At 37.6% G+C, this 23479-nt stretch overlaps 2 protein-coding genes across 3 annotated transcripts in view; one reads left to right on the forward strand and one right to left on the reverse strand.

The window, feature by feature from the left end:
* LOC127414139 (uncharacterized) overlaps positions 1–14764 on the forward strand; it is a 33503-nt gene extending 18739 nt beyond the window's left edge. Inside the window, exon 2 of one of the 2 annotated variants that reach the window (XR_007892745.1) lies at positions 14660–14764. Coding sequence is in view for 1 of the 2 variants with exons in the window: in XM_051651928.1 (XP_051507888.1) it covers positions 259–870 (612 nt within the window). In the remaining variant the exon portion in view is untranslated. Of the gene's footprint in view, positions 1–180; positions 1403–14659 lie in introns of those variants that run through there. The other variant, XM_051651928.1, reaches the window with a different exon arrangement.
* Positions 1398–23479, reverse strand: part of LOC127413986 (signal peptide, CUB and EGF-like domain-containing protein 2) — a 30556-nt gene continuing 8474 nt past the window's right edge. The window contains exons 9-23 of the mRNA XM_051651616.1: positions 22042–22164; positions 21534–21650; positions 20817–20939; positions 20038–20154; positions 19848–19937; positions 18643–18747; positions 16784–16945; positions 14641–14847; positions 9597–9767; positions 5902–6069; positions 5562–5723; positions 4136–4333; positions 3799–3951; positions 3612–3691; positions 1398–3169 (exon numbers count right to left, since the gene is read on the reverse strand). Of these exons, the coding sequence (XP_051507576.1) occupies positions 3023–3169; positions 3612–3691; positions 3799–3951; positions 4136–4333; positions 5562–5723; positions 5902–6069; positions 9597–9767; positions 14641–14847; positions 16784–16945; positions 18643–18747; positions 19848–19937; positions 20038–20154; positions 20817–20939; positions 21534–21650; positions 22042–22164 (2123 nt within the window). The 3' untranslated portion in view covers positions 1398–3022. The remainder of the gene's footprint in view (positions 3170–3611; positions 3692–3798; positions 3952–4135; positions 4334–5561; positions 5724–5901; positions 6070–9596; positions 9768–14640; positions 14848–16783; positions 16946–18642; positions 18748–19847; positions 19938–20037; positions 20155–20816; positions 20940–21533; positions 21651–22041; positions 22165–23479) is intronic.

The raw sequence follows: 23479 nt of genomic DNA on the forward strand, positions 1-23479 counted from the left end.
GTGTGTGTGTGTGTGTATATATATATATATATATATATATATATATATATATATATATATATATATATATATATATATATATATATATGGGCCTTTATTTTTTTAATAATTTGTTTGAGAGGGGAACAATGGCTTGTCATAATTTCATATGTGCTATTTATTTATATGTTCTATTATTAGACTGTGTGGCATCACATAGCTCCAATGCCATTATTAAGTTTGCTGATGATACGACGGTGGTAGGTCTGATCACTGACAATGATGAAACAGCCACACTGGTGTCAGGAGCACAACCTCTCCCTCAACGTCAGTAAGACAAAGGAGCTTGTGGTGGACTTCAGGAGAAGACATAGAGAACACAGTCCCATCACCATCAATGGAGCACCAGTGGAGAGAGTCAGCAGCTTCAAGTTCCTGGGTGTCCACATCACTGAGGAACTCACATGGTCCATCCACACTGAAGCTGTTGTGAAGAAGGCTCATCAGCGCCTCTTCTTCCTGAGACGGCTGAGGAAGTTTGGAATGAACCGCCACATCCTCACACGGTTCTACACCTGCACTGTAGAGAGCATCCTGACTGGCTGCATCACCGCCTGGTATGACAACAGCTTCGCCCTCAACCGCAAAGCCCTGCAAAGGGTGGTGCGAACTGCCAGACACATCATCGGAGGTGAGCTTCCCTCCCTGCAGGAAATATATACCAGGCGGTGTGTGAAAAAAGCTCGGAGGATCATCAGAGACTCCAGCCACCCGAGCCATGGGCTGTTCTCACTGCTACCATCAGGCAGGCGGTATCGCAGCATCAGGACCCGCACCAGCCGACTTTATGATAGCTTCTTCCCCCAAGCAATCAGACTTTTGAACTCTTGATCTCCCACGATCAAATACATCAGCACTGCACTTTATTACTCTTACTCTTATATCTCACACCGGACTGTCATAAATTATATTATTATTATATTATATTCTCTTTTAACAACTTACTTTCAACCGACAGCCTGAATGTCAATACAGTACAATACAACCTACTGTACATTTTATATATACTATATATACTTTTTTTATTGTATAATGTGTATTCTATATTGTGTGTATTGTGTACTGTACAGTGTATGTTATTATTTGTATATTGTTGTGTGTAATTATGTGTATATTAGATTTTAAACTGTGTTGTAAATCTGATGTTTATTGTAAATTGGTACTGTCTCATCACTGTCACAACTGCTATGTTGCTCGGAACTGCACCCAAGAATTTCACACACTATTGCACTTGTGTATATGGTTGTGTGACAATAAAAGTGATTTGATTTGATTTGATTTGATAAAAAATGTGCATGTGGATATTTTTATAAACATTCAAGGATGCTCTGTGTGAGTTTCTTTTTTCTTTTCTTTTTTTAAATTTTAGTCAATCAAAAGAGAATGCATTTTTATTATTACTCTTTTGCAGTTACTTGCTAAATTACATAGTCAGTGAATGCAAATTCAGTAGTCAAAAACCTTTATTTATTTATTTTCAAAATCAAACCAAGCACTATGTACAAGCCATTTACAGGTAACTTCAAAATGCTCCTATCAAGACAGTGCCTATGCCTCCTTATCAAATTATTTTTGGTAACATGCTGGCCTAATATTTTTTACCTGGTTTTTATACCTTCTTCCTTTTTTCATAATGTATGTTATTCAGTGTATGTTTTTATTTCTTTATGACTTTGGCAGTAATACAAAAAGGACACCTCATAACATAATTCAATCAGCTGTTCCATGATTCCTCTGTTTATAATAAAATATCAAAGCTAAAAAAAAAAAAACATAATCTAAAATTTAGTTGGAAATTAAATGTACTTTGGATATGCCTTTTTACCATATTTTCTTCTGATCATTTTGCTACAATAAGCAGCAAGATGCATGTGTCACGTTTTAGACCACTTCTTCCATGTTGAACTGATACAACAAATTTGTTTTGAGTTTATTTACAAGTTAGATGTACAAACATAAAAATATAACATTTAATTTACTCTGCATGTCATCAACAATGGGTATTCAATCCTACATCAAGAGCCTTTTAATAATAAAAAAAACAACAGTCTGGGTGATGGAGGTGTCTTTGCCTGAAAACCAATGTAATTCTTAAGTCACATAATTATTAACATTACTACATCTTAAAAGTAAACAAACATCTGACTTTATGATAAATTTGAACATATGTGTTGAAGAAATTAATGAAGAGAAATAACTGATAAAGCAAAAATTATCATTGTACCTAACCAGTACCACTGAAAATACTGTCTAAGATTCATACTGCGGACAAATGAAGAATACAAGGCCATGTACAGTATGTCTTGTATGAAGAAGGCTACAATGCAAAAAATGAAAAAAATAAAAATAAAAATATTTATATACAGTAACATGTGAGCTGATCCTATTTTTTTTTTTTTTTACATAAATTACAACACATTAAAACTCGCAAAAATAACTTTAACTGCTTTAACTTCCACTACATCCTTAGTAGTGCTTTAAAGTTTTAAAAATGTGTTAATCAACATATTTTCACAAAAGATGACAGATATCTTAGAACCGCCATTATACTGTATACCCAGTAATTCAGTTGCTCTTCTTATTAAATGCCTCTTAATTTTGAAGACATAATCCAGGAAGTAATTAACATGTTTGGCCAACACAGAGACTTCTGGTCTATATAAGAATAAATAAGGCTGGGCCTTTGTCTTCTGAGGTAATTAAGAAGGGTGTTCCATGCTGGAACTGTAAGAGCAGCTAGCTATCTATTCACTGGAAGTACAGTTCATTTTCTTCAGAAGAAAAACATCCCAATGAAGTAGAAAGGAAAGTCTGTGCTCTCATTTCTCATGAGCTCTTATCTCAATCAGGACCAAGAGAAATTCTTTAATCCAGACAGAGTATGTAGCCAGGCCACCAAGAACATTCAGGAATATTTGTCCCAGGTTGGTAAAGTTTAAATGAAGCACCAAATATTAATTCCATAAAGATTCTTTCCCAAAATTTAGGGGCGCAGAAATCTCAAAACTTTGGAGCGGAGGAATCTGATAAATGATTTGGGAAACATTTCTCTGGACTCTTGAGCAGTGTAGTTGAAGAAGTTTTGTGGATGGGCAAGGACATCAAATAAAGCCTTCATGAGCTTCTTGTCCTGTCAAATAAATTTGAAAAATGACATGTTAAGGAAATTACAAAACACCATAACAATATATTTCATACATCATCCACATGGAGGCACTATTGTCTCATTTTTCACACTGGGACCTATTTCTTTCTTATTTCTTTTTTATTTACTTATCAGAGTTCACCCCAAAACAAATGACAAATTTGTCATCATTTACTCACTCTCATGTTGTTCCAAACCCATATTACTTTCACTTTTCTATGGAACACAAAAGGAGATGTTTAGCCAAATGTAAAGGATTGACAGCCTCAGTCACCATCCACTTTCAACTTTTTTCCATACAATGAAAGTAAATGGTGACTGACACTGTAACTGTAATTTCCTAACATTTTGCCTAGCATCCTACTTGCGTTCCATGAAAGAAAGATAGTCAAAAATGTTTTCACACATTGAAAATTGTTCACCATACCTTCAAAATTTCTTGATGATTCTCAGAAGCATATAATCTTCCATCCCTAACAATGTCTTCAATTAGCTCCTGGTAGTCCTCTAAAAGAAAGATTTGACACAGTATATAAGAGCTCAGCATACTCACAATGCTTATCATACACAATACAAACATGCATGGTAACAAACATCATCAATTCAACTCTCACCATCATAGGTGACATAAGGAACTTGGAAGCCCTTTCCACTGTTTCCTTCGCTGGACCGGAACTGGATCCAAAGTTTCTTGGAACGGGAGGTGAAAGCAATAGGCCGCTCATATGTCTGGCATGTCTCATAGGTCGTCACTGAGTTAGGCAGAGCTGTGAGAACAGTAGAGAAAGCGTTATTCAGTGGTTTATTTGAGCACCAGGAGATGAAGGAGAGCCCTAATGAGCCCATCATGCAGCTCCTCCCCCACTTCCTCATATGTATATTCATTATCACCCTGCTAAGCATTCAGAAACTAACAGATTTAACACTAAATCACAACCCTGTAACACTTACAACTCTTCCGCATGACCAAGTAATCCCCACACTCGTCTTCGATGGGAAGGTAGATTTCAGGTACCACAACAAGGATTCTGCGCTTGGGAGGAGGGTTGATTATCCAGGTGCACTCGACATTGGCTGGGTAGTTGCCGGGGTAGTTGGGGGATTCAATATAACCAGTGAATTCTCCCAGCTCTCCTCCACAGTGCCTGTCTGTGAGGTGGTGTAAAACAAATAATAATAATAAAAAATTATTTGACTTTATAGAGAGAATTGATCATGTTGCATACTGACTCACAGGAAATAAAAGTTTTTCTTTTCATCTTTTTTAAAATGAAGCAAATTTAAATTATTTTACTTAAGACATTCCCTTGAGGTTCACAAAAAGGTTACACTTTGCAATAAAGTTGTATTCGTTAAGATTAGTTTACTAAATAGGTTACCCTGAACAGTCACACTTTATTTGACAGTGTCTGTGTTACTATATAAGTTCCAAGTAATATTGATTAACTACATGTTCATACTGTTTTTATGCATCTGCATGTAAATACACTTTGTTATAGCTATTACTATAACTATTACATTTTTTTCATTGATTAATTTTCAAGTAATTGATTTTCGAAACATGATATATACATAACATGTAACACAGACACTGTAAAATAGTGTTACCCATTTATTTATTTTTTAATGAAGATTTGTATATTAACAGTAGTTAAAGCATTATGAACTTACATGAATTAACAATGAACAATTGTATTTTTATAAATTAGCATGAACCAGGATTAATAAATGCTGTAAAAAATACACTGTTCTATGTTAGTTGATGATACCTAATGCATTTACTAATGTTATCACACAGCTCTCTGGAATACTCGATTCTGATTGGTCAATGGCACCATCTAGTGGTCTGATATGTCTGAGTAACAACCGCACATCCGGGAATTAAGACATAGCAAACCAGTCATCCGGGTATTTCGAGTCATCTTTCCTACTTCTTGGATCACTGTGCGATCTCTACAAGTAAGCTAATAAAATTATTTCAACTTAAATCAAAGTTTCATATCCATTTATTATTTATTTGGCAAGATGTCTTGTAATAAGCTGGATAATGAGAAGTCAGAGGGTCATTTTCACAAAATAAACACCACCAGAACTCAAACCAGAGGTGGAATTCAGCTGCTCAGCGATTTCCTTCTCACATAATTACATAATTTCAATGCAAGTCAGTAATTTAAGTCCATTTATTTATTTATTTGGTTTGTAGCCGTGTAATAAGTGGGATAATGCACAGTCAACCATTTTTTATCGCAAAATAAGCCCCTTCAGTGTCTAGGTTTATTTTGCGATAACAAGCAGCTGGCTGTACATTATCCCTTACCTAACAAATACAACCTTATTGTGAAGTGTTAAACACAAAAAGCTTTTAATCTTTGCTTACTTTTGCACTGCATAATGTTTGTGGATCCATCAAAATCGGTGCTAGTGTTTCCAGGGCAGGCAATGCAGTAGTTTTGGCCAAATTCCATCTGATATGTTCCAATGGGGCAACGGATACAGCGATGGGTGTTAGTGTTGTAGTAATGTCCTGGGGAGCACTGGACTGTGGAAACAACATGTATTACTGTCCTGTAATGAGAATTGTATCTACACCACTGATAAGATTGAGAAATAATGCTTACAAAGATATATATTGAAGGTTTTAAAAACAATCGTCTTCATTACTGTGAAGTGTGAATCTAAATACAGAACTTTTGTTGTCTTTAAAGCTCAAAAGATACCTTTAGTCTCACAATCCTGGAATGACACAGCACTATCATATTTGGTTTTGAGGTTTCCTCCACATGGGAAACAGGATGTGCGACCAACCTCAGGCTGATAGGTGCCTTGTGGGCAGGACAGACACGGGACAAAGCCATCATGGGAGAACTGACCAGGTCGGCACTGACCTAGGATCAGAAAAATGTAAAGGCAATGCCAGACAAACCGGTGGAGTTCTCACAGAGCACTTTATTGCCTTCAAAAGAAAGTAAACTGCAATGATGTCATGCAAGTTCATTATCTAAGACAGTGCAGGCCTTCCCTTCTCCCTCGAGTGACCACAATAAATTAACTGCCACTGAGACAGACCCTAATAGCCCTTTCTGTTGTGTCTGTCAGCAGCAAGCAGAAGACAGCATCAGTGCCTTAATGGCAAGCTGCCTTTGATGACATTGTTTGCTGGATCTGGAATTCTTTGTTGATGTGAATGAATCAGACATCTGAAAATTTGCAGTACTGCATGAAATCACCCCTCCCAACATACACACACAAACACACAATCACTCATGCTCAACTAGCCATTTGCCTGTGAGATTAGTATCAATACAGGTAAGCTTCCTGCAGGCTGCGTAAACAAAAACAGAATGTGATTCATATTATATCTTTTATTAAAAGAGATTTCTTAAAGAAATAGCTCACCCAAAAATTAAAAGGAAAAATATGGTACTTTTAGACACATTCAATGACACGTGTATCTCTAGATCAAACGTCACTGATGTTAAATCTGATGTGTAACAGTGCCATATTTAATTAGATAGCTACTGTGAAGGGCAAGATTTTCAGTGAATAATGACTTTAATTTCGCCCTGTTCTAGGAATGCTAATGAATAATAGATTATTTGTTGTAAATAATTTGATCCATTAAGCGTATCGATCATCGATTAATCATTTTCAGCACAAATGCATTCAGTAGTCATGCCAGTACTTTTTAACTATACAGTTATCCGCCGCTAGAGGGTGCACTGCCACTTGTGTGCTGAATAGCACATCCTGTCATCAATACAGATTAAAAAACAGCTTGTAAAGATGAAGTGGGGGTAAAATATTTATGGAGCATTTCTCTATAGATGAACATTACGTTTACTGCACAAATGTAAAAGTACAACATGTTAACGAGCAGTGTTGATCCGCCATTCTCCCTGTACAGTATCATCCACACCGACAATCATGTCAGTTCTTGCCGAGAGAGCATGAGGCACATTCACCTGAAATCTCACTGATACCAGTGTAGATGTATGTTATTAACTGTATTCACACAGCATGTTTTATTTGACTAAATGAAAAAAAAAAAAAAAGGTAAGGGGGCCTGGGTAGCTCAGTGAGTATTGGCGCTGACTACCACCCCTGGATTCGATCCAGGGTGTGCTGAGTGACTCCAGCCAGGTGTCCTAAGCAAGCAAATTGGCCCAGCTGCTAGGGAGGGTAGAGTCACATGGAGTAACCTCCTCGTGGTCACTATAATGTGGTTCGATCTCAGTGGAGCGCGTGGTGAGTATGTGCATGGATGCCGCGATGGATGGCGTGAGGCCTCCACATGTGCTATGTCTCCGCGGTAACGCGCTCAACAAGCCACATAATAAGATGTGCGGATTGATGGTCTCAGATGCGGAGGCAACTGAGATTCGTCCTCAACCACCCGGATTGAGGCGAGTCACTACGCCACCACGAGGTTTTAGAGTGCACTGGGAAATGGGCATTACAAAAAAAAAAGGTAAGGTCCATGATATATAACGTGAAGTTTTAATGAACTCGAATGTGTATTTTCTATACAAGTTATTGCTAACAGTAATACATTAACAGTAAATTAATGTAAATTAATTAAAACTGCCTGAATGTATTGAAAAAAATACACTGAACTGAAAATTTACTAAGAGGAAAATACCAATACTTGCATTTCTTAAGTGTATTTATTTCAGTGATATTCATACAGTAGGCTACATGCACATACTTCGGTGGCTGTTTCATGTTTTCACATTTCTTTCTACAGTAAGGACTTTTTCTCAGAGGAATCAATTTTTGTATAAATAAAGCTTTGATTGAAGGAAAATTTGCATCTTGTAATTTTTTGTTTCAAGCTGTTCACCACTTACATTTTATTATTTTTATAGTTAATAAGTAATTGATTTTCATTCATTAACGTTAAAGAGAAAGTTCACCCAAAATGAAAATTCTCTCATCATTTACTCACCCTCATGCTGTCCCAAATGTGTATGACTTTCTTTTTCTGCTGAACACAAACAAAGATTTTTAGAAGAATATCTCAGGTCTGTAGGTCCATACAATGCAAGTGAATGGTGACCAGAACTTTGAAGTTCCAAAAAGCACATAAAGGCAGCATAAAAGTAATCCATACAATCCAGAGGTTAAATCCATGTCTTCAGAAGCTACGTAACTCCTTTTTTACGATCAATCTTGACATCAGCAGTCTCCTTGGCGGTCATGATTTCAAGCTCGATTACACTTCCTAGTGCCATCTAGCACTCTGTGCATGTGTCAAGCACTAGGAACTGTTCTCACCCAAAATCTATTAGATCGACATGGATTAGAGCACTACACATTTTGGATATCTTCCGAATCAAACACATCTGATTCAACTCATCAGCTCGTTAGTGGAGCTCTCAAGACCTGAATTGGGTGTGTCAGAAAAGGGAGATGTACAAAATGTGAAGTGTTGGGGGGCCTCCATGAACAAGGTTGGGTACCACTGGATTAGAAGACATGGATTAAACCACTAGAGTTTTGTGGATTACATTTATGCTGTCTTTATGTGCTTTTTGGAGCTTCAAAATTTTGGTCACCATTCACTACAGAGCTGAGATATATTCTTCAAAAAATTGTAGATTAAGAACATTTCTTACAATTTGCAATCCTAGTCTGTTCCTCACACATAGCTATTTTTTTTTTTTTTTGGGGGGGGATTTTTCCCCTTTTTCTCCTAATTTGGAATGCCCAATTCCCAATGCGCTGTAAGTCCTTGTGGTCACATAGTGATTCGCCTCAGTCCGAGTGGCGGAGGATGAATCCCAGTTGCCTCCGTGTCTGAGACAGTCAAGCATCTTATCACGTGGCTTGTTGAGCGCGTTGCCAAGGAGACATAGCGCGTGTGGAGGCTTCACACCATCCACCTCGGCAACCACGCTCAATTCACCATGCGCCCCACCGAGAACAAACCACATTATAGCGACCACGAGGAGGTTACCCCATGTGACTCTACCCTCCCTAGCAACCGGGCCAATTTGGTTGCTTAGGAGACCTGGCTGGAGTCACTCAGCACGCCCTGGGATTCGAACTAGCGAACTAGCGAACTCCAGGGGTGGTAGCCAGCGTATTTTACCACTGAGCTACCCAGGCCCCCCACACATAGCTATTTTATGGCTTTAGTAGAGCGCACAAGTCATAAGGACTGCTTTTATATAACTTTTATATTATATGCTTTTGGTCATTTTAAAGCTTGAGAGCTCCAGTCCCCATATACTTTCATTATATGGCAATGCGCCATATGCAGGATATGAGAACAAATCATACAGAATTTTCATTTTTGGGTGAACTATCCTTTTGAAAATGTCTGCCAAACAACAACCTCAAAGGATGTGTGTGATGGTAAAAAGGTTACACAGACTTGTTTGTTCATGAGAGCCTCTCTGTGAAGTCTTACCTCCACACTCTGAAATGTTTTGTGCTCCCGCGGTTCTTGGGATTCCCCTGCCTTCCGGACCTGGGCAAACATCGCATGACACCTGCCCTTCTTCATCTTGGTACGTCCCAGGGGGGCAAAGAAAACATCTTCCCTGTTCTCCATCATAGTATGTGCCAACGCTGCATTTCACTAACACAGAGAAAATGTTGAAATTAGATAAAACATAAACTAAATCTGGAACTTGATAGTTCACTCATAAATGTACTCATCAATTACTCAACCTCATGTTGTTCCAAAGCTGTATAACTTTCTATCTTCTTTGGAACACAGAAGGAGATGTTTAACAGAATGTTAGCCTTTCCATACATTGAAAGTGAATGGTGACTGAGGCTAATTTTCTGCCTAAAATCTCATTTTGTGTTCCACAGAAGATAGAAAGTCATATGGGTTTGGAACAACATGAAATTGAGTAAAACTAAACCTTTAAGCTGCTAAATGAGCACTGCAAGTCGAACTGATGCAGCTATGCCAAATATTCAAACAAATAAGAGCTCGGAGCCTTTGCACAGCTGCCCGGTCCCCAACATCAAAAAGCCCTCACAAGCATATACAATCCTATTATAAGCACCCTCACCTTACTGAAGCAGATACCGAACACGCTCAAAGGGAATATTCGCCTCTTACCTCACATAAACATATGATTAAAGGGAGCAGAACAAAGTCTTTTTAATGTTTACTTGCTAAATGTGAAACTGCTCTGATTTATAGTGATGTTTAGCACACACTTTGCTTAAAACAAGCCGCTCACTTCTATGGTTCAGTCCTTTAACCAAGTAAGCATGGTAATTTAGAAATGTTCCTTTCATCTCAGTGTCTCTGTGCAAACATCCAACCGACAATGCTCATGAGAATTTAGACAAAACTCCTACTCCAGAGAATTTATGGCAATGATGGCTATTGCCACAAAGGCTTAAACAGCATGGCAATTATGTGTGCCTCAGCAAATTGCCTGATTTTCCAAGAGAAGAAAAAAAAATGTAATTCTCTCAAGAGCAGATTAACTCTTTTGTTAATCCTGAAAGACCATGAGGAGCCACCGTCACATTGTCCCAGTCATTTGACAGAGCAACGGAGTAAGAGAGGAGAGGAAAACAGTAAGAGATGGAGTGAGAGAAAACCTTGAAGCCTTTCAAATGCAAAGTGACAATTCTATTCAGTCCTCCAATTGATGGCCCCAAAGAGGTTTAAAGGACCTTTCACCTCTATTCAAGTCTCCCAGCTTTTGCCTATTTGATGACATAAGCAAACACTATGGTATCACAGTGGTAAGGAGCTGAACCCAATAAAAGGGGTCAGGATTGTGAATCCCCCCATTCATTGGAGCCCAATCGCTCCTTGCGCCTATCGGGCATGGACCAAACAGCTGATGCTAATTGATTCCCATGGTGTTGCTGAAGTCAATTCTCTCGAGATGCTTACTGGCAGGGGTCACACAGAGTGGCCCTGCCTAAGGAGGAATTTGGCACTTAAACTGTTTGCTTGAATAAACAGCCCTCTAAAACATACCCCCCTACAAAACAAACAAGCAAACAATAACTTAGCACATTTATGGACAGGAATGGAAAACGGCAGCCAAGAGGGCAAACTCACACAAACTACTCCTTTTGAGACTGTTTTGCTTTGCTGTTCATTTGGAGTTAATTTGTTTGTGTGTTTAATTAACAGGGATGCAAACTCATGAGAGGTGAAAAAGGTGAGAAAATCAAAGCAGGTGTTCCAGATGTATATTTTCTGTTGATTTGTTTGTTGTATTTAAAGCTTTTGTTTTTTTTTTTTGACTGACTCAATGATGTTGGACTCCTTGCTCTACTTGTGTTAATTTCTATTTGCAAAAGGAATGTTTAGAAATCTAGTAACACTTTACAATAAGGTTCTATTTGTTAACATTAGTTAATGCATTAGGTATCATGAACTAACAATAAACAATATATTTTTAACAGCATTTATTCATCTTTGTTAATGTTAGTTAATAAAAATACAAATGTTCATTGTTAGTTCATAGTACATTAACTAATGTAAACATATACAACTTTTGATTTTAAAAATGTATTAGGATATGTTGACATTAACATTAAACAAGATTAATAAATGCTATAAAAGTATTGTTCATTGTTAGTTCATGTGAACTAATGTTGTTAACTAATATTGACAAATAGAACCTTATTGTAAAGTGTTACCGGAAATCTAAAATTTATATTTCCTATTGACACACTAAGGCAGACGATATAAAATAACAATCTTAAGACAATTTGTTTCGTGAAATATCTAATGTGCCAAAAACTTTTGAACAGTACTGTGTATATTTTGACATTAAACTTTTAAATATATTTGAAAGACCAGCTTTAATTAGGTAGAATATGTTTCATGATAAGGATTCTGATGAATCCTTTTAGTTAAAAAGAAAGCATAGGTTTCCTCCATCTGTGAGGAAGTGTTGAAGTGGGGATTTTTCCTCACTCACTCCAGTGGCTAGAACAAGCCCCACTGGGATTTACAATGGAGTGGGCAAACTGAAAAGGCTAAACTGCACTTAGTGAAGCAAGCCAGTGGGGGAGGCCAGAACAAGGAGGAAAAAATATAGCTCTTTTCAGAGCAGGAGTTAATGCTCGAATCAAAATGGCACTTGGACACTGCATGTCTGTGTACTTCAATCGTACACATGCCTGCTTCAGGGATCATAGTTTACCTTCAAATAATTACTTTTTGGCAAGCATACACTATACATTTAACTTGGCATTCCTTGCAAAACACGGTAGAAACACAGCTTGCACGCGTTAAATTATGCAACCAAACTTATGTTAGGGGCTTTATTACTTTTAGTTGGTTGGACTCATGGGACTTGCTATTTGTAAAACAATGAGGAGAGAGCTGGTCACCAGTCACCAGTTTTCTCACTTCATTCCCCTCAATTCTCATTCCTCAGTGGAGAATTAACCAACTCCAGTTATAATGGATCAAACACTTAAAACCCAACCCCCTAAGGCAAACAGGAGAGACAGAGAACCACTACAAACTCCCTATACTACTTCAAACTAGAGACAGGTAGAGACAAAAAGCAAATTATCCAGACAGATCTATCAGCAATACACACCATCAAGGTTAATTTATACTTATACTTCTTTTGGTTTGCCTGAAAATGATGACGAAACACACTGATGTTTTTGTTCTGCTATGGTGTTTGATCATTTGGTGATATTTCTTTTGTTCGAGCACATCCCTGAAAGCACTACGAGAACTCGGCTAGACGAAGAGCATTGATGATTGGTTAAAAGGTATTGTGGGTATGGTTTGGACATGATGTTCTTATTTTCCTCAATGAACCAATTTTAAAATGACATCACGCGTTGTATAAACACAGGCTTTGTTCGCCAAGGGTGCTTAAGTTCGTTCAGGAGAAAAAACTTTGGCTTCTTCCATTGTATAAATTAGGCTTTACTGACAAGGAAGAACTTCAGTGACTTAATCTCTCATTGTTTTTAACTGGTCAGAGATTCAGATACCTGATATAACCTCAAAAGGCCAGCATTTGTTGTGTTTTGCATGATGGTTAGATGAAGGGATGTAGGCGTCCTCACCAGGCTTCTTTTAAGTAGCTTATCCAGCAAGATATCCTTAGTCAACCAGCTTACAGGTTATATGTTTTCCACCAGTGCCAAACCAGTGCTTACTAACATAAACCAGCCTGGACCAAGATGGATAGTCATACTGGTCTTAGCTGTCTTGTGAGCAGAAAAAGAAGCCTTTAGGGACTGAAAGCCCTGAAAAAGCTGAAAACCCTTTCTTATAAAAGGTCTGATTGGTCTTCAATACTGCTGATACTGAGCCTCTAAAGATAATGGACTTTTCCACCGTTATAGAGAACAAACAATCTTTGCAACCCTGTCACCTTAAAAAGACATCGATGAGAGGTTTCCAATGCCTTTTGTTGAAGACAATAAAGTAAATGAGATACTGTTGAAGACAATAAAGTAAATGAGATACTGTTGAAGACAATGAGACCCCAGACAAAGAGTTTGGTTGTGCCTCACATACCTTTTGAGTTGTTTATTCAAGAGAAAAACGAAAGAAGATGGATTCAATGTGGAAAATATACTGTACTTAGTTGATCTGAAGTCTTGTCTGTCTAAACTTTCACAATGTGAACTTCAATCTTGAACTCGACATAATCACTAACCTGGAGCACAACATTTGGCAATGACATTTGGCGATGCAAAGTAAATTATGTCATGCATATGAGAAACGTAAAAAAAAAAATTCTCTCATGCAATTGCAAGTTACTAACGAGCATGTAGTGTAAATCAGCATGTTACAGTGTTCCCACTCTGTTTGACCAATGAATTTCCATGACTTTTCCACTCATTTGTGATTACTGGATATGGATTTTTAAAATAATTTCACAGAGATTTCACTCAAAACGAGCAAATTCTAGGTGATGAAATATTTTAAGGATTTATATTGTACTATAGAAATTTCCATGACTTCCCCATGGATTTTTCAGGCCTGCAAATAACAATTTTAAAATTGTGGAAACCCTGATGTAAAAAGCATTTTCAACTTCTGAGCATCACTGACTCACTGTAAAAAATGTCTGTAATTTTAACGGTAAAAGAATGAAAAAATGCGACACAAAATTTTTTTTAATTGATTAACGGGTAGTTACCCCAACATACAGTATATGGTAAAAATGTATAATATTTTATATTTTTTTATTTGTTAAAAAATATATCTTTTTATATGTAAAAAGTATCATTTTACCATATAATTAACAGTAAAAATGTATATTAAGGTAATACATGTACTTTTTATGGTAAACTATTGTTAAAATTATGGTGAAAAACAATAAACAGGCGTTCCCAGAAGTCTCTGCTTGACCCATAACATTTAGTTAAATTTTCGTTACTTTTAATGGGAATAGATAAGTTCTTCTTACTTTTAATTTCAGCTACCACAGCTGCCAGTATTTTACTTTAAATTTTACAGATATTTTTAACAGTGTACTAACCACATTTCTTGTCCAGCAGAACCTGTCCGGTGCCGCAGTACTCAGGTGGGTCAGCGGGTCGGACAAGTTTCTTGGCTAGCTCATACTCCGATCCAGCAAAGTGAAGATGGAACTGCTCCCGGTTAATGGACTTTCGAAGAATGCGGATAGTCTTCCTCAGTCGCTTTTCATAGCGTCGCCGAACACATGCCAGGTCACAGCCCTCTGCTAAGAGAAACACTGGATACCATATCTTGTCCACAACAACATGATAAACACACAAAGATCCTGATGTGACAAACTCCCATAATGTGCAAACATTTCACTATTAAAAAATTATTGTATAGCTCTGAATTTTGTTTAGTTTTTCTGTAAAAATTTCTAAACATCCTTAAAACAAGACACATTTAAAAGAAAAGCAAAATTATATTTTTATGTTTAGGAAAAAATGATTTGCTAATGGGATAAGAAAAATAACCTTAATTCAAAAGGAAAACAATGTTATTTTTCTTACCCCATTGGTAATCAGTTGTTTTTCTTAAGTACAGTGGCAATAAAAATATGTGAACCCTTTGGAATTAGCTGGTTTTCTGCATTAATTGGTCATAAAATGTGATCTCATCTTCATCAAAATCCCAAGTATAGACAAACACAATGTGCTTAAGCTACAACACACAAACAATTTTAAGTTTTCATGTTTTTATTGAACACATCCCATTAAACATTCATAGTGCTGTGGAAAAAGTAAGTGAACCCTTGGATTTAATAACTGGTCGATCCTCTTTTGACAGCAATAACCTCAACCAAGCGTTTCCGGTAGCTGCAGATTAGACCTACACAATGTTCAGAAGGAATTTTGGACCATTCTTCCTTAAAGAACAACTTCAGCTCAGCCATATTCTTTGGATGTCTGGTGTGAACGACTCTCTTGAGATCATTCCACAGCATCTCTATTGGGGCTCTGACTGGAAAACTCCAAAAGGTGAACTTTCTTTTTTTGAAGACATTCTGTAGTGGATTTACTTCGATGTTTAGGGTCATTGTCCTGCTGAATCACCCAACATCTAATGAGCTTCAGCTGGTGCTACGTGTTCTTTCCAAACAATTTAACCTTAGTTTCGTCAGTCCACAAAATATTTTTCCAGTAGCATTGTGGAGTGTCAAGGTGGTCTTTGGCTTTTTTTTTTTTTGGAAAGCAGCGGCTTCCTTCGTGGTGTCCTGCCATTGACACCATGCCTGTTTAATCTTTTCCGTATAGTAGACTCATGAACAGAGATGTTAACCAGTTCCAATGATTTCTTACAAATCTTTAGCTATCACTCTAGGGTTCTTTTTTACCTCATTAAACATTCTGCAGTTTGCCCTTTAAGTCATCTTGGCTGGACGGCCAACTGTGGACAGATGAATATCAAAACTCTTCGAGATAACTTTGTAATCCTTTCCAGTTTTATGCAAAGCAACAATTCTTGATCTTAGATCTTCGGAAATCTCTTTTTCGCGAGGCGTGGTCAACGTCAGCAGATGCTTCTTGTGAATCACAAACTCAAAATATTTGAGTGTGCAGCAAATAAACTCTAATCCACACCTCTAATCTCGTTTCAATAATTGGATGCCAGGTTTGCCAACTCCTGACTCTAATTAGCTTTTGTTGACGTCATTAGCTTAAGGTTCACATACTTTTTCCAATCTACACTGTGAATTATGTATTCAATATGTAGAATAATTTGTTTCATTAGTTAAAACAGATTGTGTTTGTTCATTATTGTAACTTAGATGAAGGGTTAGGGTTAACCCTAACCCTGCCACTATACAGTAATCATTAAAATAAAAATATTTTTGTCAGATAATTAGATTTAATATTTTTCTTGTTTTATGTATACATTTTGATAGAGTTCTCTGAAAATAAGACTTAATATTTTATGCAATTATCCTCTCAAGTAAATGTCTTCTTTTAAGGATGTTTTGATATTTTACTGGAAAACAACACAAAAATAATGTGCAAGACAAATATTTTTTCTTTCACACCCATTTTTAACTAGGAGATACTTTCACCTGTTGGCTTGTTTTAGTAATACAGCAGCAGAAGCAAGAAAAGGGGTGAGATGCATGTAAGCAGTGAGAGCCAGTGGGCTGAAATATACACATGCAGTACAGTGAAACCAACCTGTTACCTCCTCCAGGTTCAAATCCAACTCAAACTGGGCAGTGATGGAGGACCCCTCCTCCTCGCCAGCTTTCCGCCCTTGACGACTGCGCGGCTGTCTGCTTGAAGAGGTACAGTGCAGGCTAACAAAGCTGAACTGGACATTCTCGGTGGCTCTTTTATCTGAGTAAATACATATTGAAGACTTTAAATCTACGGAAGAATTTCATGGAATACAGAGACTCAGTTCTGGTCTCTATGAACTCTACAAGACTAAAGGATTCTAATTACCCAAATGTTACGTTATTATCATTATCTTTTAGTATTACAGGATTCCCACACCTTTTGACCAATGAATTTTCCAGTTGTTTGTGATTTAATAAAGATTGAATTAATAAAGAAAAATGTCTTGCTGAAATATTTTAAAACTGTGCATAACTAGAATGTATACAGAAATTTCCCTGACTTTTCACAATTGAAAAATTCCCTGGGTTTTCATGACTGCGAAAACCCCGGTATTAAAGGAATATTCCGGGTTCAATTCAAGTAAAGCTTAATCGACAGCATTTGTGGCATAATATTTATTACCACAAAATTATTTTGATTAGCCCCTCCCTTTCTTTAAAAACAGCAAAAATCACAGTGACAGTGAGGCACCAACAATGAAGTGAATGGGGGCCAATCCGAAAACATTAAAATACTCACTGTTTTAAAAGTATAGCCACAAGACATAAACAATATGCATGTTAACATGATTTCAGTGTGATAAAATCACTTACAAACCTTTTCTGTGGTTATAGATCATTTTACAACTTTGTTGACACGACAATGTAATGTAAACAAACCCTAAAACCCAAAAATGACTGTAAAAATGACAATTTAAACAACTTTACAGCTCAAATAATACATTAGTTTTAACAGAAAAATTAATGTAAGTGCTTTAATAAAATTATAAGCTTCACATTTCTGCCTTTAAACCCTCCAAAAATGGTCTCCCTTCAATTCCATTGTAAGTGACTCACTGTAACCTCGGTTTTTGTTTCTTTTTTTTTCTTTTCTTTTTTTAGAGAAAAAGAGTGACGAGTTGAAATAATTTTTTGTTGTAATCAACATTATGCCACAAATGCAGTCGATTAAGATTAACTTGTATTGAACACAGAATATTCCTTTAAAAACATAAAGTGGATCCTACTCTTACTGTGGATAACCATGCAGAAATAATCAAGCAGTGGAGAAAAGAAAAAGAAAAAGAAAAGAAAAATCTCTTTTGGTCTTTCAAAGAGGAAGGAGGACACTGAAGGATGTGGGACACTTTTCACACTATGAGCCTAATCAGAGGTCAGTGTGACTGATGACCTGTGTAGCGCTGTTTTGAAAAGCATGCCATGGCTAATTTAATCTAACCTTCTAACACTGCCGGACAATGTGTAGCAACAAGACATTCTAAAAAATCTAGATATTTTGTACTTCCCCCTCATACTCATCACATAACACTGACCCCACTCAGATTTAGACATCCATAGGAATACATTTACACTATATTTGGTCATCTGAAAATTTTTAGTATTTAGTTTTATTGACTCATTTTATTGAGTTCTCTATTTAAAGTGCACATACTCCATCTTTAAATCAGGGTTTAACGAACTGTTAGCACTGCTTGCTGAATCTGTGCATTTGAATCTACTCGCTCAGAGAGAAAATACAAAGATTGATTTCGAGTTGGGTAAACATGTCTTGTTTTTGAACCGGGTTCTTAATGCCCTGAAACCTAATGCCCAAGCAAACCTCTACTCTAAAGAAAATAAAAACATTGCCACTTTGGTTGTTAATTCAGTTTGGAGACACTTTGAGTATGAACTACAATGCTGAGAGGTCAGTACCTGAAAGTGCTGCTTTGAAGCTCTGTGCGAGATTTTCCTGACTGCGCTTCAGATTACATTTCCCCTGTCCAGATTTAAAGGTTGCAATGGTTTTAATCCCTGAACCTGTAGAGGGAAGGATAACACCACGAGCTGTACACTTAGCACATGCATACTTTCATTTCACAAACTTTATTTGTATAGCGCTTTTCACAACACATATTGTTTCAAAGCAGCTTTCCAGAAAATCACACCTTTATGTATTAAAGGGATAATTTACCCAAAAATGAAAATTCTCATCATTTACTAACCCTCATGCCATCCCGGATGTGTACGATTTTTAGAAGAATATCTCAGCTCTGTAGGTCCATACAATGAGTGTGAATGGTGGCCAGAAGTTTGTAGGTCCAGAAATCACATAAAGGCAGCATAAAAGTAATCCATATGACTCCAGTGGTTAAATCCATTTCTTCAGAAGTGATATGATAGGTGTGGAAAACAGATCAATATTTAAGTCCTTTTTACTATAAATGCTTCTCCCTGCCAGTAGGTGGCGATATGCACAAAGAATGTGAATTGCCAAAAATGAAAGAAGAAGAAGAATGTGAAGTGGAGATTTATAGTAAAAAAGGACTTACATATTGATCTGTTTCTCACCCACACCTATCATATCACTTCTGAAGATATGGATTGAACCTCTGGAGTCGTGAGTATTAATGTTATGCTGCCTTTAAGTGCTTTTTGGACCTTCAAAGTTCAGGCCACCATTCACTTGCATTGTATGGACCTAGAGAGATAATATTCCTCTAAAAACTTTGTTTGTGTTCAGCAGAAAAAAAGAAAGTTATACACATCTGGGATGGCATAAATGGTGAGTAAATGATGAGAGAATTTTTGGGTGAACTATCCCTTTAAAGCCCCCAATGAGCATGATAGGTGACTGTGACAAGCAAAAAAATCCATAAGATGTTTAAGTAATGAAGGGAAAAAAAAATCTTAGGAGGAACCCCACTCTCAGAGAACCCATTGTCCTTTGGCATTACAATATACAGTATGTACATATGCCAAATATCATAAAATATTATTACATAATATGTGTTACATCACACTGTGATATCACTTTATTAATCATGTCATATAAAGATAGTGCACCAATGATATTATGTTATTTCTGTTATTTTCTAAACAATGGGGACTAAAACCAGCATACATCAACATGCACTTACCTGAACAATATGACCCATTATTGTTCCACTGTCCTCCAGCAAAGCAGGGTAGGTGCATGCCACAAGTCACTGTGTATGAATCTTCAGCCCCTATATATAAATGTGAAGGTGTGAGAGAAGCTTCAAGCAAACTCCAGCATTGACATACAAAAACAGAAATCCCAGCAAACCAAAGTTTTGTATGACTTACCATTGCTGATATGAACCTGAGACTGGCAGATCAGGTAGCAATGCTCACCCCCTCCCTGCTTACTGCAGTTCAGAGTGGGTCTGGCAAGTGGAGGCACTAGGGGAGAGTCCTCTGCTTCTGAATGTGAAAATCACAATACTTAAATGGAAAGTTCCTCCAAAAATTAAGTCTATCATCATTTATTCACTCTTATGTTGTTCAAAACCCATGAGTTTCTCTCTCATGGAACACAAAAGGAGATATTTGGCAGAATATTAGCTTTAGTCACCATTTACTTTTATTGAATGAAAGAAAAGATGCAATCAAAGTGAATGGTGACTAAGGCTAACATTCTGCTTAACATCTTTTTTCTGTGTTCCACAGAAGAAGAAAGTCATCTGATTTTGGAACAACATAAGGTGAGTACTTTTGAGTGATGACAGAATTTTCATTTTGGGGTGATTTAACCCTTTAAAGGTAGAGATATGGTATGCATGCTGAGAGAATGGTGGAAGGACTGAGTTAGAGAAAAATATCACACTGAAAGATCATAAGATGACTGAACAAGGCAGGAGAACATTTTCTCTCAAAGATTTGAGATGGACGGCTTTTGATTTCTGGTTGCTCATTGGCATAAAAAGTGACAGCCTGAAAGAGAACAGGAAAAAAGCCCAAGTATCTCCTGTTTTTAACTCCTAGGGATAAATAACTGAGGCACATCGAGGGTAGGTGATTTTCATCTAAGCCAACATCATCAGATACTGAAGTCCAGCATTCAAATTCACTTAGGCTTATCTTACCGATGCAGTCTTTCTTGTTCCAGTGCAGCTTATAACCAGCATGACAGTGGCACTCAAAACTTCCCATGGTGTTATCACAAGTGTGCTCACATCCTCCGTTGTTCAAACTACATTCGTTTATATCTGAAAAGAGAGGAATCAACAAATGCCTGGTTTTTACAAGCACAGATGTCTATCAAGCAGATTTCAGGTTTATGGAAAGCAGTACTTCCTCTGTAATAATTCAGTGTATCACTTCACATTTTTATCCATTTGTGATCTTAGAATTATAATGCTCTATCTGCCTCCGGACTCGTTTTGAGACACAGGGCTTTAGAGTTTCGCCCCTCTGGCTAGAAGACATAGATAGAACTTTTGAATTTTTAAAATATTAGACTCATAATTTTGAAAGTTTTGAATAGGTCTATCTGCCATGTCCACACAAATAACTTTTCGGTTGAAAACTCCATGTGACTCCTTCTCCAAAGTGTGTGGTACTCGAGAGCATTTTTGAAAGTCTCAGTTTTGGGTGGAGGAAAACGCAGTTCCAGTGTGGATAAGAGGCATAAACATAGCAACTTATTAGTGTGAACATGACCTCATTTTCAACCCAAAATGCCAGACTGAACCTTATAAAACTGAGATCAAATATAACAAAAATCAAGTGGAGGTGCGGCAGGCCTATAGCCAAGAAGGAACACCATCTGACTGTATAAAGTAATGAAGTAATATCCTTACCTCCACAATGGGCAAGCCCATATAGAGTGAAGCCCTTGTTGCACACACACTGGAAGCTACCAGGTGAGTTCACACAACTGTGGTCACACATCCTCTCAAAATAGCACTCGTCAATATCTATATTCAAACCAAAATGAAAATAAATGCCAAATTACATAGCTACTTCATCAAGCATGCTCTCATTTTCTGTTCAAAGGTCCCATACTGAATATGAAAGAAATCTTTTTTTATTAATAACAGGGAGAGGTGCATTCCTTAGAAGACTTGTAACAAGGAGAGGGGCTTTTCTATGTTCTTAACCGAAATGTAATCTTAAAGCTGAGCATTATACTCATCGTCTGCATTAAGGATCTTCAAAGGAATCTTGCAAGCCGATACTGGCACCTTTCAAGAGACTCCCACCATGTCTTATCTCCAAGCCTAGCTACACACACATAAACACAAACACCAATTCCCCACACAGTTCTGGGTTGTGTTGGATCTATAGCGGAGGAACTCAATGTCCTACCCTGGCATGAACGCTCGTCTGTTAGCAGCTTGAAGCCCTTCCGACAGCTACACTCAAAGCTGCCAATGGTGTTCCTGCAGTAGTGTTCACAGCCACCGTTATGGAGTTCACACTCGTCAATGTCTGGGAGACAAAGAAGGACCAAAACAGACTGCAGAACATATATGGACTAATCAGCAATTAAACAATATGAGCTGGGGATTGAACTGTAGTCAGGGCAGACACTATATTTAATTTGACATGAATGAAAACTAAGCTGTGAGGGATAGATGTACAGTCTGTTAAATCAATTATACAGTCTTATGTCTTAGGTCAGGGGTTTTTCAAACTTTTTGAAGCCAAGCACCCCATAATATATTAATATATTATAGATAACAAAATATGATGATCCCCTGGTGGGGGACCCCTAGCATGAAAAATAAAAGGAAGTTTGAAGATCCCTATCTTAAAGGGATAGTTCACCCAAAAATTAAAATTCATCATATATTTACCCTCACACCATCCCAGATGTGAATGACTTTCTTTCTTCTGCTGAACACAAATGAAGATGTTTAGAAAAGAATGGAATTCTGGAATTCTCCAAATCATCCGTCCTCATCCTCCTTGACTTGTCTGCTGCTTTCGACACAGTGAACCACAAGATTCTCCTGTCCACCCTCTCTGACCTGGGCATCACAGGAACTGTGCTTGGATAAGTTGAATCATACCTCATTGGAAGATCTTTAAAGGTCTCTTAGAGAGGAGAGGTGTCCAAGTCACACCAGCTGACAACTGGTGTTCCTCAAGGATCAGTGCTTGGACCCCTCCTCTTCTTGATGTACACGACATCACTCAGACCGATCATTGAGGCACATGGCTTTTCCTACCACTGCTATGCAGAAGACACGCAGCTCTACCTGTCGTTCCAGCCTGATGACCCTCTCGGACATTTCGGCCTGGATGAAGGAACAACACCTTCAGCTCAACCTTGCCAAGACAGAACTCCTTGTGATCCCAACTAACCCATCTGTTGACCACAACCTCACTATTCATCTTAGTTCAACTACACTGACACCAACAAGAACAGCTCGGAACCTGGGAGCGGTGGTAGATGACCAGCTTACTTTTACTGCCCATATCTCTTCAACTGCCCGGTCTTGCAGATTCGCATTCTACAACATCAGGAAAATTAGACTTTTTCTGAATATGCTGCACAGCTCCTGGTCCAAGCTCTGGTCATTTCAAGACTGGACTATGGTAATGCTTTGTTGGCTGGCCTCCCAGCTAACATAATTAAGCCACTGCAGATGGTCCAGAATGCAGCAGTGCATCTGGTCTTCAATCAGGCAAAAAAGGGCTCATGTCACCCCACTCCTGATTACACTTCACTGGCTACCTGTAGCTGCCCACATCAAATTCAAAGCTTTGACTCTGGCCTTTAGGACAGTCAATGGAACCA

This window comes from Myxocyprinus asiaticus, chromosome 2 (assembly GCF_019703515.2).
Source record: "Myxocyprinus asiaticus isolate MX2 ecotype Aquarium Trade chromosome 2, UBuf_Myxa_2, whole genome shotgun sequence".
Classification (NCBI taxonomy): domain Eukaryota; kingdom Metazoa; phylum Chordata; class Actinopteri; order Cypriniformes; family Catostomidae; genus Myxocyprinus; species Myxocyprinus asiaticus.